At 33.9% G+C, this 15,376-nt stretch overlaps 1 protein-coding gene across 3 annotated transcripts in view; it reads left to right on the plus strand.

The window, feature by feature from the left end:
* Positions 1-15,376, plus strand: part of ADGRB3 (adhesion G protein-coupled receptor B3) — a 719,614-nt gene that overhangs the window by 303,226 nt on the left and 401,012 nt on the right. For all 3 annotated transcript variants that reach the window (XM_029944937.1, XM_029944936.1, XM_029944938.1), the window contains exons 5-6: positions 2,783-2,947; positions 14,953-15,117. In XM_029944937.1, the coding sequence (XP_029800797.1) occupies positions 2,783-2,947; positions 14,953-15,117 (330 nt within the window). The remainder of the gene's footprint in view (positions 1-2,782; positions 2,948-14,952; positions 15,118-15,376) is intronic.

Below are 15,376 nucleotides of genomic sequence, written 5' to 3' on the forward strand. Positions count from 1 at the left end.
TGGGAGGCTGGCCTGAGCATTCTTGGATGCCAGTAGCATCCCTCCTTGCCCTGAGCTGTGAAAATCAAAAATTTCTCTGGACATTGCCAAATGTCCTCTGGGAGGCAAAATTGCCTCTGGTTGAGAACCACTTGGTCTACTCTATGTTTTCTAATCCTTTAGAAATTTATTTGGACTAAGGAATGTTTCCGATTTTTTTTGTGTGTGAATGTCACAGTATCCACCTCTATATATTTCTTAAGAAAAAAAAAGGAGTTTTATTATATATACCAATGTAAAATATAAGGTAATTTGTACACTTATTTCAAAATTTAGTAGTAATATAGTTTGTATATGGTATGTTCCTCATTTCATCTTTAGATAACATAGCATAGGGATGTGATAATATAGCTAATGTCTAAGTAAAGAAGAAAAGTATAAAAATGGATTAATTTGATATATTTCTTGGTTTTATGAGGCACATTTTTCAAATGGACTAGATTATTTACAGATGTTCATTCTTTACTGAGAGGTAAAAGAATTTATATAGCAATTTGCCACTAAAATAAAAATATCTTTATTCTTAGCATAAATCTTATAAATAACATCTATAAAATTATAATATACCTGTTATAATTTGCTACTAATTCAATAATATATAAAATTATTAATAACTTTATTTCCTTTTCAAATAAAAAAAGTATTTTTTGATTTTTTAAAATGATGGAGGAGTCATGAAATTTCACCATAGAACAATAAAGAGTGTTAAAAAGTAGGGAATGACATACTTTTCAAAGGATCCCAGCTTAATGATTTAAACCATCAAGATTAATTAACATTTCTTTGAGATTAATAGAGAAAAATCTGCCAATTTAGCAGCTTTTTTTTCAGGGTTTGTTCAATGAATACAGAGCAGTGTGATTTGATTGAGGATAAAATGAACAGAACCAGCAATATGAGTACAATGGAGTCTATTAATACAGTATAGACAATAGGGGAAGAGAAAGTTGTTTTTAAATGTAGAAATATGGGTAATTAAAAATAAAAGCAAAAATTAAAGATATATGTTTTATATGGCAAAAACATTCATATGTAATATTATAAAAATATTTTGCTATCATTGATCATATATACCTATATGTAAATATATGGATATATGTAATTTTTTGGAGTTAAATACAGATTCATTATTTATCTTTAGACCAATGGTTACAGAGTAACTTTGCTTTTCCAAACTTAAATGAGAAAATGTAAACATATTAATTTCTTTCACTCTCTTACTGTCTTTTCTATGTGATATTTTCAAAATATGTTTTCCAGCAACTTTCACAGAAACTTGAATAATTTTTCACAGAGTATTACTCAAATTTGGCTAACTTTTTCAGTATATGAATATATTTTCACAACCAGTTGGGGCAACTCAATAGCATAGATAGAAGAGAATGGGGTGCCTCATAATTAAGGTATCCTATATGTGCTTTTTAAAGTAACAACTTGGTCAACATATCCATGCAAAAGATTCTAGATATACTATAGTTACTCGCATAACACCCCTGACACTTTATATGGATTCTATTTACCCCTGCCAATGTTGAGGAGAAAGTGAACATCTTTTTAGCATCCTTTATAAATTTCTATTCCCTTTCCCTATTCTAGTGGGTGTCATACCAAACGTCTCTGCTCATGAATTTCTAAGAGCATGGTAGGACCAACATCAAGACAGGAGCTTTTGAACCAAAGAGCACATTTTGCCCAGCTCCTTTTTATTTGTATTATCCACAGCGTGCTTATTTATATTATCAATGGTAATATTATATTTTATAATACATTTTCACAAATATTAAAAATTGAGAGGAGATTGGTGATTTGACTGTGGCAAAGAAAGGATCTAAACTGTGAACTCTAATGGACTTTATGCATAAGATGTCAATATTTATTCACAGTGGCTATTATGGAGGAGCACAAATTATGTTAATATTTCTGATTAGTTTGAATTAATTGTAATGGTATAATTGAAGTATTGGTATATTGTATAATTATGTTAGGAATAATCCTAAGTAGATCATTTTCTTTCTCTAGAAATTTTTATTTATTAGGAGGATTTTCAGTGCATCAAATTATTGGAAGAAGAAAGAGATCTTCATATTTGTCACTCACTTTAAAAGAGGGCAAAGAGGAGAATCTTATGCGAGTAGATACAGTTTTTGTAATTTCCCTCTTATTCAAAGAAGTGACTCTAAGCACCCACATTTTTAAATGGCAAAAATACATGTATTTTCTAAATGTGATGTTAAAAGCTATTTAAGATACGTAACATTAATTTTTCAGATTTTTCATTTTTTGACACCATCAAGATCATTAATACTGAAATTTTATAACTGTTGGAAAAATTAAGTTGGCACTTGCATATTTAAATACAAACGTAATGCTAGAAGATCATATCTGTTATAAGATATTTAATTTTCTATACTATTTTATAAGTTTATATTACATTTATTTAAAAATAACTCATGACTATTTTACCATGAAGGAGAGAGGTGCATTCCATTAAAAAAGAAAATAAAGTTTATGACATAAATAACTGTTCAAATACAGGAAAAAAAACATACAATTTTGCATTATTTTAATGAATTTTCAAATAACCTCTTCATTTTTTTTGGCAAATAAGAATGTTAACTCAACTGTACTTTAAAAATATTTTCATACTTGTCTATTAGATTATTTTTTTCTTAAAAATTAAGAAAAAAATGTTATGACTTTCTCTCTCTGCTTTTGTTGTTGAAGCTTCTTTGCTTTATTACAGTACATGGAGTTTGGGAGGAGTGGTCACCATGGAGTTTATGTTCATTTACATGTGGTCGAGGCCAAAGAACAAGAACAAGGTCGTGCACACCTCCTCAGTATGGAGGAAGGCCATGTGAAGGACCTGAAACACATCATAAGCCTTGTAATATTGCTCTGTGCCCAGGTGAGCCTATTCTGCATTTAGTGAACTTTGTATTTGTATGTTTTGTATATGTGCCCTGGTATACATATGAAATATTAAAAGTACAACCTTTATTCTGTCACATTGGAAAATGTGCTCTTTGGTTACTGTTTCTTGCTTAAAACTGGGTACTTTCCTTGATTCAATCACATGCAATGGTTTATAATATTTCCTCGACTGAATACCAAAGCTCGCTTTTATTCAGTTTCTAGAGATATGTGTATTAATTTTTTCTGCTAAGATTTTATCTGTACTTAGTCCTCCCCCCGGGAAAATTATAAGGAGTCCCAAAGATGAGATTAGCTATTGCCTGGATACTATAACTGGAGAGACTGTTTTGGAGGCAATTGTTCTGATGTTATTGCCTCAGACTCATTCAGTTAAGGATTGGGGATGCACCACTGATCATGTATAGAAATGATACATACTTTCTAGGAAATCAGACTTTATAGATTCACTGCTAAATGCCTAAGATGGTTAGCTCATTAGTGACATATAACTTCATGTGATTATGAAGATGACATAGTTTGTTCATACAGTATATTTCTTATATTAAATTTTAATTTAGTTTAAAATATTCTAATGCTGTTCTGCCTGAACTTGGTAATTTCACCCATTATTACAGAGAGAAGTCTTTATAATTCTGTTATATATGTATTATCTGTTATAAAACTACAAAATAAAAAAAAGACTTATCTTTAGTTCAAGGAGCTTACAATTTATGAGAGAAAATACACGTAAAGAAATGATAGAATCTCCCAGGACTAGCCAAGCCATATCTTACAGAAAGAGATAGACATGAGTAGCAGATGGCAAAGGCTAAGAAGAATGGCAAAGACCAATGTAAATAACCGTTCATCTACTCTTTGGGAGACTTCTTCATTGGGCCATTCTGCATGCAAGCGACATAGTTGCTTCAAACATATTATTTAGCTCACATTCAGTCCCATTTGTATTCTCAATTCCCCGAGATAATATCCTGTGTCATGAGGCAAGGATTTAGTTCCTCTGGAAACTTTAAGTATCTAAAACATCTTGAACTGTGAAAAGCCACCCAAAATGTAGATATGCAAGTCATCTAACAAGCTTACTTGTTCCCTTTGACTACAGAGAAAGGTTATTAGATTCCTGTATCAGGAATGTACATTTAAGATGTAGTAGTTATATTTACTCCTAGAAGTTTATGAATTCTACAAATTATTAATATAACTCATAGAAGTCAATGTTTATGTAATTATGAATATTGGGGTCAAAATTATGATCCTATCTGCAAATCATTCCTAGAAAATCTATTTATGAAATCAGTTCTGTTCTGTTATTTCTCTCTCTATAAATATACAAACAAGCATTTGGACACACACAAATATATTTACAAACTGCCTTTTTTTTCCAAAGATTTGGGCCAGCCTATACAAATCTTAGATATTTTTTTAACTGCTGAGCTATGACATTTATAGAGTCAACTATAGTTCATTGTTATTTGCCCATGAATGTGAAAAAATAGGTAATGTGTGGAAATTAAAAATAATAGTTAACTATATAATCTTTTTTAATATATTAGTTTTTATTACATTTTTTACCTCAGTTAATTCCAGAGGTATAAAGAAAAAAATGACACTAATCATTAGTTAAAATGTCACAAACCATGTTTCATAGTCTAATTTCCATGAACTTTTCTATGAGTAAAATGTTTGGGGTCAGTAGATAGGGATGCTAGGTTGTTAGAAATCAGATATGAAAATGTAATTTTCTAAGTTGATTTAGTTGTTGCTTTATCACTGAAATGGTAACCACATGTGTTTTTAAACTAGTTGTGTTTTAGCAGTATTACTCTGTCATTGGAATCACTCTAAGGCCATTAAAATTGGGTCTTTCTATTGTGAATAATTTTAAATTTTGAAAGTTATGTTTATGTTTTTTGAAAATCTGGTCTAGCTCATATTCTCTCATAGGTGAGCATTATGGATCCATATTGGGTACCTAATAAATTTATCATATGTTATTTCTGATTCCTATTATTTCCATTCTTAAATTCAGTTATATCTTAAAAGATGTAAAACTCTTACCATGTTGTATCCCAGTTTCCTTACTACTTCGAAGGGAATCCTAATGACTATGATTTTATAAAAAAGATTTTATACTTTACTGAACATTTTGACATTATGCCTTTGAAATACGTAAGATTTATTTTGCGCAAACATTTGTAATCTCCTTAGAACTGTCTTAGAGCTAAATTTAAGTGCCTTCACTATGTATAAAAACATCATCATGTGTCGACGAGATGCAAGACACTACTGAGAAGAGTAATCTCAAGAAATTTGCAGTCTCTTCAGAGGATACAGACATAAGCATGTGAAAAGTTGAATGCAGTTCTGAATAACACATATAATCACTCCACCTCAATGAAAGGTGATTATAGACTGTGAAAGATAGTATATCAGTAATGAAGAAAGTGGGCCAAGACCTACCGTTGGTTCCCCTTGGCTAGACCAGTTATCAAATGAAGACCAGAAGAGAACAAATGAAACAATTGAAACAACAAACTGAGGGGCGCCTGGGTGGCTCAGTCAGTTAAGTGTCAGACTTCGGCTCAGGTCGTGATCTCACAGTTCTCGGGTCCGAGCCCAGCATCAGGCTCTGTGCTGACAGCTCAGAGCCTGAAGCTTGCTTTGGATTCTGTGTCTCCCTCTCTCTCTCTCTCTGCCCCCCACCCCATGCTCTGTCTCTGTATTTTAAAAATAAACAAACATAAAATAATTTTAAAAAGGAAACAACCAATTGGGTCTCCACTCACCACTTTTCTAAAATCTGACCATGTGTCTTGTGGTAATGGGCAGTGATATTTGTGTGGGATCATGTCACAACAGCATTCCAGCTTCATATTTTTAAGAAACACATATAACCACTATAATGGAGTGGATAGTATAATGTGTATTGCTCACATCAAATAATGATTATGTTTCATTTTTGCAAATTTTAATATCAACTTAAAAGGGGATGACATCCTATTTTCATCAGATACTTTCTTTAGTCAATATCCAGCTTTCTCCCACTTCTTTTGAAGTGAGAGAAAACTATCTACCTGGGATCCATATAGGGAGAGAAGAAAGAAATGAAAAGGTAGATATGACAAATCCTATTGTGAGTTACCAGTTACTAACTTGTGTACCATGTCTAAGAACAGATACTAGTGTTGGTGGAGGGAGGTGAGCAAGAGGCATAGAGCAACAAAAGGGATTCACTATGACTCATTCATCAGCTATAAAATAATGTGACCCCTTTTTTCTCCTTTTCCCATCTATACTAATAATCAAATGTGATATTATGGAAGGGTGTGTGTATGTATGTGTGTGTCCAATGGTCTTTGGTCTATTTCTCTTATCTCACAAAACTTAGAACTTCTGGCAGTGTAACCTATGTTTTTTCTTTTCTCTGAATTTTCATTGCAATCCCGAATTGAGCATCAAATTCAGAGTAGTACAGATTAGTGTATATGAGGAAATTTGGTTTTATTGCCTGTTTATCTCTCTGTGCAACTTTGTACCAGCTGTATCCAATACATTACATTGAATGGATTTTCTTGACATAGACATATCCAAATGTTTAGTTTTCATTGCCCCTAAAAATTATAAGATATTCTGGGTCTATTTAATAATACATTGATGTAGTATAGTGGAACTTTTACTTTCACAAGAGAACATATATTTAAATTTAGGCATCACCTTCTAATATCTGTGTTATTCCCCTGATTTTTAGTCTTGTCATCTGTATGATGAAAGTGGGGACAATAGTATACACACTTCACAGGACTGTGAGAGGACCTTGTGAGATGCTGTAAAGGTACTAACTTGGTAAAAAGCAAATGGTGTATAAGTATCAGTATTATTATTATGTCATGGCCCTATATATAGTCAAAGTACATTTGGGTGATACTTGTACTTGAAGAAGTTGAATTTGTTACTCTTGGCACTGAGGGAAAATTAACATATGGAATTGTAGGGCATGTCAGTTAGAAGGACTTAGAAAAACTTATTAAGGGTTTGGGCTTGTTTGAGATGATTTCAAGGAAGGTTTTAGGAAGTGGGACTTTGCTCTGTATTTAAGAATGTCAGGAAGTGGAGGGGGGATTCTATTATTGAGTATCTTAACAAGTAATCCAGGAGGAAGGAAAATTTGCTGTAATTGGTGAAGAAGTGATAATAATATTAGCTGAGAGAAGAGAATGTCTAGAACTTTGTGGGTTACACTGTGACCATGTTTCATTTTATCTCACTTTATCACAGTCTCAGAGTGACCTTCTCTACTGTTAATATTCTATGTACTGGTTTTAGATCCAACTGGAGATAACACAGACTCGCTATGAGCACCAAGCAAGCTGCTAACAGCACTGAGTCTAGCTGTAAGTGTCAGACCAGTTCCTGGATGTCACCTTGTTGGTGATTCCCCTCTCTAGTGTGATTTAATCACTTTACATTCCTCTGTGTTTAATGTTTTTGGTTTTTATTATTATTCAAATGGAGAAATAAAAGTGTTAGAGTTGATGGAATGTTCACATTTTCTAGGTAGGCTCTCCATTAAAATTATATAGATATATATGTCCAAAATAAAGCTGTAGCCTTCTCCAAAATTAAGTTTTTAGGGAAAAATAAAATCTTAAATATTTAGTCCAAAGCCTCAAGGTTCATAGTGATTTTCTACTATGGTACTTTGGAGTAATACTTAAAATATTTTCCTCAGTCAGTAGTTGAAGATGTCAAATTTGGTCTTCTTTGTTTCAGTTTTGACAGTTCTCATTCTGGTATTATTTGTAGTAAAGTGCAAATAATAAAGAGGATGGGGATAAGTAATATTTTAGTGACAGATTAAAGACTAAAAGAAATGAAAGAATTATTGACAAATTATTTTTCATGTATAGGCTGAATATATATAAATACATTGAATTAAATGATTCAGCAGCAAACACAATGGTCTGGAATTCATAAGACATGGGTTAAGATTCAGTCCCAATCTTTAATTATAAATGTATACTTAAGCAATGTATTCATCTTCTCTGTTTCTCAATTTTTGCAATTGTAAAATGGAGCCAGCGTTCATTACCCTGCTGTATTAGAGGATTGTTAAATGATTAAAATTAGTTGACAGAATCTTGAACGTATAAAACAATTTAAAGTGGAGGATATTTATCATGATTTTTATGATAGTATTACTTTAAAAGTAAAGGATTTAGAAGAAATAGGTGAAATAAATTCAGTACATTATGACTGTTTTTGTTTCTTATGGACAGCGTTAATCATAGACTCAAAGAGATTTATACAGGAAGACATTGCATTTTCCCTTCTACCCTTCAAGGTCTTCCAGCTGGTTTAATTAAAAACTCAAAGTTTATTACATGTACACAGAGGCCCAATAATGAAATTGAGTCCTAAAGAAATGACCAAGACCGACAGTTTTTATATACTTTTTAGACAGAGACAATAAACCTGTGAGGAATTGACATGACAAAGAAAATTTAAGTTTGGGAGCTTCAGTTAATAAGGAAATCTAAACAGAATTTGGGTTGGAGTAGTACATAGAAAAAAATAACAAAGAAGTATTTATCTAGTCTTCTAGATTCTGAAGTTCCTATTTTTGGTGGTAAGGATGTCTCTTTACCTCCTAGTATAGAGAGGGTACCTTTCACATGGGAGATTTACTTTATGCTTTCCAGATACAAGGGGAGGAGCATAGTATTCTTTTTGCATTGGTTGGTTCTTAAGTAACTGTTATTTAAATAGTCAACATATCAAAGTCGCACAATTTGTAGTGACCTGACCTTGGCTCATACAGATTATTTCTGCCTGGTTAGTACTAGGGAGAAGTACATATAATCTAAGGGCTCATTCAAGTCTGTGCCGTGGGCTGAGTCACACTGGTTGATCAGTCCTGCATTTGGGAAATGCATTCCTGTGAATCCAGAACCTCCCAGAGAGATCCTGTCAGGTTGTATTTTTCAGATATATTCATATTCTTTTGCAAATCCTAAGAAGAATGAAAGAATCACCCAAGGATAAGTCCTCAAAAACACAGCTGGACCCAAGTATCTCTGTTACCTAGATCAAGAGGCTTCAGTCTCCTGTTGACCTGTGAGGGGGTGATCTGGCCTCAGTCCCTCTGCAGGGAAACCTTTCAGTGTGGGCAGTCAGTGGGAAGATGCTAAACATTTGCCTGACCTTGGTTAAAAAGTCCCTGGTTGTCTCTGCATGAGAACGTCATAATTTGAAGTTCAAATGCTATCTCATTAACCTGTTCTTTAATTAATTTGCATTTTTGTCTTCTTAACCTTCTAGTCTGTTGTATGGCTTTTGTATTCATTTTATGTCATTTCAGATTTTTGGCATTTTTCTAGTGATCTTTCAGTGTTAGCTTATGAGACTTTTAAAAATTATATCTCTATTAATCCTGGCTTGCTTGCTTGCTTTCTTTTATTATTTAATATTTTTTCTCATGTAAACTTTGTCTTAACTTACCTCCCAACTATTTGTTTATTCTTCTTGGACCTTACCATGAAAACTTGCTTTTATTTTCAATTTTAATTTTTTTAAATTTTAATGTTTATTTATTTTTGAGAGAGAGAGAGAGACAGAACACAAGAAGGCAAGGGGCAGAGAGAGAGGGAGACACAGAATCCGAAGCAGTTTCCAGGCTCTGAGCTGTCAGCACAGAGCCCGATGTGGGGCTTGAACCCACGAACTGTGAGATCATGACCTGATATTTCATGGTGGTTTTTCTCCACTTGTGATATATTTGAAAATGGCAAACAAGAACTAGGTTTATGCTCTCCAGCATATGCCCAAAGCAAGAGGTTGGCTTGTGACATTTCAGTCTTATACCCTCACTAAGTCTTTTCAGTTCCCTGGGTAACTCCCAAATCAGTAAAAATCTGAATTTTCCAAATTTGCCATCACTAAATCATATAGCCTTTTACCACAAGATAGAATTCTTCTTTCCAAGTATAGATAACATCATCAGTCAGCAGTAATCAACCCCAAACAGTTGCCAAAATGATAACTTTATTATCCAAAATAGTCATGACTTTATCTTGTGGTTATTGTTCTCCAACCTATTCTAATTGTCAGAAGTCATTGGTAAAGATGTGAAAATACACTGAAACACGCTATTTTCATTAAAATGCATCACAGAATTTAATTTGGTTTCTGTATGTGGGAGACAGGATTTTCTTCCAGGTGAACACAATAGCAACTGTCTATATATGGCAGGAGGAAGTTCATATAACGAAGTAAACCCCAGGAATCTAGCAATTTAGACTCTGTGATTTTAATTATTCTGGGTCCAGAAAATATAGTAATGTGTCACATTGCTGAAGTGAAACTTTAACTGTCCCCAGGGTGACATTGTTGTGTAAGGAAGCACACTGCATGATGGTAAGACAGGCTGATCTCTCAGCACTCTCCCAGCCTTGAAACACAGCCTTATTTATTCTCTATTCTTAGTCACCTTTGTAGGATGGTTCATAAAGTAACAGGCATTTGGAGTCTCTAAATTGAAAAATAACACTACAAAAAAAAATCCAACTTCAAATGCTTGTGATGGAAATGAGGAGAAATGGAAAAAGCCTAAGAAGGTGGTAATTCTTTTTTTAATTTTTTTATAGTTTATTTATTTTTGAGACAGAGAGAGACAGAGCACGAGTTGGGGAGGGGCAGAGAGAGAGGGAGACACAGAATTTGAAACAGGCTCCAGGCTCTGAGCTGTCAGCACGGAACCTGACATGGGGCTCGAACCCATGAACTGTGAGATCATGACCTGAGCAGAAGTCAGACGCTTAATCGACTGAGCCACCCAGGCGCCCCTAAGAAGGCGTTAATTCCTAACAGAGCTGCATATTATAGAAGAAATTATGTAATTTAATGCAGTATTTACCAAACAGTGTTCCAAAAGAGGAAAAGAGAGGAGAGATGATTACATCTCAAGTACATTTGGGAGGCCTAATTTTAAACAGAGTTAATGTAATATATGACCTCCTGCATTATGATTATAATGGCATGGTAGGTTCAACATATTCAAAATAGACATTTTGATATCAGGGCAATCTACCCCTTGTCGTGTTTGAATCCCTGTTCTAATCCAGTTCAGCATAAGGGCTCACCATTTACCTGTTTCAGTAAGCCAGAAATCTAAAAGTCAACCTGGATTCTGTTTCACTATACTTCACTGCAAACCTATCAGCTCTACATCTACACAGCATCACAAGTTCACCCACTTCTTTCTGTCTTAACTGATGGCTCCATAATCTAAGCTACTCTTACCTCTGTCTGGGCTACAGTATAGTCCCTACCATCTCACAAGACTGAAGCTTGCCCTATTCAATCCATTCTCATCACAACTGTAAAATTCAGCATTAATGTATAATAATGTTATAATGTATAAATTATATCAGATCACTTCTCTACTTTAAAAGTCTCTCTTGGCTTCTGATCTTACTTGGTCACAAGGGCTAGAGGGCCCCACGGACTTGGCTTCTGCATTCTGTTGAGCCCATCTGCTACCACTCCCCCTTTTTGTAATCTCCAGAAGCCCCAGCCTTTTCTCTTTTCTGGAATACACAAAATTTTCTTGACCTCAGGACTTTGCACCTGTGTAAAAATTTTCACAGATCTTCACACTTCTGGCTCCTGTTAGTGACTCAGGACTCAGCTCTAATATTTGTTTTGTTTTGTTTTGTTTTGTTTTTCTTAGAGGCATGGCTGAGCATACCCTATCACGTTGTCCTCTTTCATCACATTGTCTTTATAACACTTCTGGCTGAAACAGTTCTGGCTGAAACTCTCTTGTTTATTCATTTAATTACCTGTTTATCATCTGTCTTCACTTTCCTCTCAGACTATATGTTCCGTGAGAGCAGAGCTTGGTGAATCTTTATCACCAGTTTTCCCAGAGTCTGCAGAGTCACGGTGTACCTTCTTAGTATTCCTTTACCTTTGAGTGCATTGAAGGGCTCCAAGAAGAGGTTTGGAGTGTTTACATTTTCCCTAATTATTGAGAACTCTCTTCTGACCGAATGATAAGATGTTAATCATCTTTCAATAAGGACACAATTTTACAAAGAAAGCTTTGAGGTATTTTCAAGTCTGTGGATTTGCAGTGATTCTAGAGTGTATCTCCTACAGGTACTGGAAGTCTGTGGTATACACGGGCAGGCGGGTGGTGGAGAATGGAGTCAGTTTCCTCTGCTGCCTCCATACTCAGCCAAGTGGAAAGCAAACCTGAATGCAGGGATGAAGGATTCCCAACAAAGCATCAGATAAAAACATAAAAAGCAGCTCCTTCATTTCTTGTAGTACTTAGATAAGTAGTTATAAAAATAAATATAAAATATGTCATATGATGAATGGCTTTTATTTTTAAATATCTTGACATTTATACTTATAATATAATACATATGTCCTTCTTGGAAATTGTTAAATTTCTAACAGAAAACTTTTAATTTTCACCTCTCAAGATCCTCAACTTTTTCCCAATTTGGTAAAATAACACTACCATTTCCTAAAAGATCTTGAGTCTCATGTCCCTAAAAAGAACACAATTTTTTTTAACTTTAAGGATACCAAACCAAAAAAAAAAAAAAAAGAAATAAAACAATGTCCCACATTTGGCACTAAAAGAAATTCTTTCATGTGTATGTCTGTTTTCTAATGCTTTAAATTAAATTGACATATCTCCCTGGTTCTAACTCCTCAATTTTCCATTTTCTCAGTAACTTGGACTTCACATTCTAAAGGAATATTGGGTTTTCCTCTTTTTTCTCAGTTATTTTGTCAAATCAGGTCTTTCATAATGGTGCAGCAAATGTTCAGTAAAAGGAACTAGTTTTCAGTGTAAAATGGAAAATCAAAAAGATCCACTTGATATGACTTCACTTTCATTGCAACCTTTTCTGTAACTAACTTTATAACCAAAATTGTACCTATCCAAAATATATGTCTTGTTGATGTGTTTGGTAGTGTTGAACCTCAAAAAGTCCCTCAAAAGTTTAATGTTAACCCATTCTTGAACTTCAATCAAAACAAAATGTGTACATTGGCAGAAAGGACTGAATGACTAATACTATAAATTTATGAATTTAAAATGTTATTTATTTATTTATTTACTAATGGCGATGCAAAGTCTTCCTTCAGGAAAAGCCTATTGAGCAAAACATTTCACAAATATTCTCATTTTTCCTAATCTCTTTTCAGCAAGGTCTTTTCTTATTCCTCACCAATAATATAGCACCCTGCCAAATTATCTTCTGTCTGATTTCCACATTTGACTTGCTCATACCTAACTCTACATCTTAGCTGGGAAGACTTAATCTTTCTTCTTTGCCAGTGAGTCTGTAACTGTTACATTCATTTAAAGGATAAAGATAACTACATGTTTACCTCAAGTCAGAATTCTCAAGGACATCACCTATCCCTTTCTTCTAGTCACTCAGCACTCAATCAGGTTGAAATCATCGAATTCGTCTTTGTTTGTGTTGCTTTCTGAATGTTATCACAGATTTAAATACCTCTATATTCTTTTGCCAATAGATGATAAGGTGCAGGTATGAATCTTATTTTTGTAAACTTTTCTAAGAATGCCTAGGATAGTGAGGGTTCATAATGCAAGCTCAAGAGGTATTATCTTTGAAAAGCAAACTTCTAAAGTGAGAAACACACTCATCTTTAAAGCCAAAATAGAGAGGAAATGGATACTTTATTACATTCCATTGATTCACTAGACTTTTCTTTTTTGTCTGGCAAATGGACTGCATCGCCAATAGGATTGTGTCAGGCACTTTTAATGAAGTGAGATGCTAAAATTACATGAATGGGATGATTTAATTGGTATTTCATGATTTTTAATCTCGCAAGGGGTTTATTAAGTACAGCTAAATACCTATTAAACCGTCTTATTTTTTAATAGCCACCTGCAAGGCCTGAAATTAGGTTGATAATACTTACTCATATTCTGCCAGGCTTTTTTTGTTTGTTTGGATGGGTGGATGAGTTTTCACAGCAGTATTATCTTATGTTGGAATTTGGGGTTTATGGTGAATTGTCTCTCAATGCAATGAAACTAAGAACCATGGAATGATATGGGAAAAAAGGCCGACAGTCCTATACCAGTGCATTTATAATACTTATATTCTAGCTTATGCATTCTAAATTGGGTAAATATTTTTGCCTAATTCCTTTGCTCACTTTAGTTTATGGTCTGTAGGATTATGTCTATGTGGGTGCTGTCTCCTTTGTCTAAATTATCCAGATCTCACCATATTAATCTAACATAATTATCCCTAAGTAGATGTGATAATTTACTTTTTATGCCACGTTAAGATATTACTGCTTTTAACCTTTTATTTACATATTTGTGTGCATAATGTAATTCTTCTACTAAATTACAAATTTTTTGAGAGTAGGATTCATATTCTTTCATTTCTCTATTTCTCGTAACATCTATCATGTTATTTCTCATTCTTCACAACTTGCCTGAAACTTTACTTTGTCAAGGAAGACTCCCCAGGCCCTCCAAACTCGTATAGTGTCTTGAAATTATGCTTTTAGACAATGCTATACTATTAATTTATTTAGCATGTAGTTAATTGTTTCATTCCTTCTTTAAAACATGAGCTTTATGAGTTGTTGGTCAGGATTTGTTTTATTCACTGTTCTGTGTACTCATATCCGTGCTCAAGATCTCGCATTGTTGAGTAATCAGTAAATATTCCTTGAAGCAATATTGGCTCAAAAGAGATACTGTATACATAAAATGAAATAGAAATGAGAAAATAAGGTAATAATAGTTTGGGGGTAATAAAATCTAATGCCAATGCAATTTTCCATTATATTTATTCAGAGCTCCCTGATGGGGATTCACCTCTAAGGTTAATTTTACATTATACTTTCTGTAAAGCCTTCTCTATTGGACCATCTTCTTCTTACACTCTCTTTCTACTTTGGCAGTTGATGGGCAGTGGCAAGAGTGGAGTTCATGGAGTCAGTGCTCAGTGACGTGCTCGAATGGGACCCAGCAGAGAAGCAGACAGTGTACCGCAGCAGCTCATGGGGGCTCTGAATGCAGAGGGCCATGGGCAGAAAGCAGAGAGTGCTATAACCCTGAGTGTACAGGTGAGGCCTCATCACTACATTTAAGGAATGTCTGCCATTTATAAAATGTGGCAGGACCATGCCAGACAATCGTGGAATAATTAGATAATTATGTATTTCTGGTACATGAAACCACTTGTACCAGAGCTCATTCTATTGTATGCCATGCTAAAAGACCAACAAAATTCTGGAGATTCTTAGATTAAATACAGATTAAGCTGATGAAGTTTAGCACTGAACTTGTCCTTTTTACAAGTAAATTTCAATATCCATTTGAAGA

The sequence above is a fragment of the Suricata suricatta genome, chromosome 7 (assembly GCF_006229205.1).
Source record: "Suricata suricatta isolate VVHF042 chromosome 7, meerkat_22Aug2017_6uvM2_HiC, whole genome shotgun sequence".
Taxonomy (NCBI): Eukaryota; Metazoa; Chordata; class Mammalia; order Carnivora; family Herpestidae; genus Suricata; species Suricata suricatta.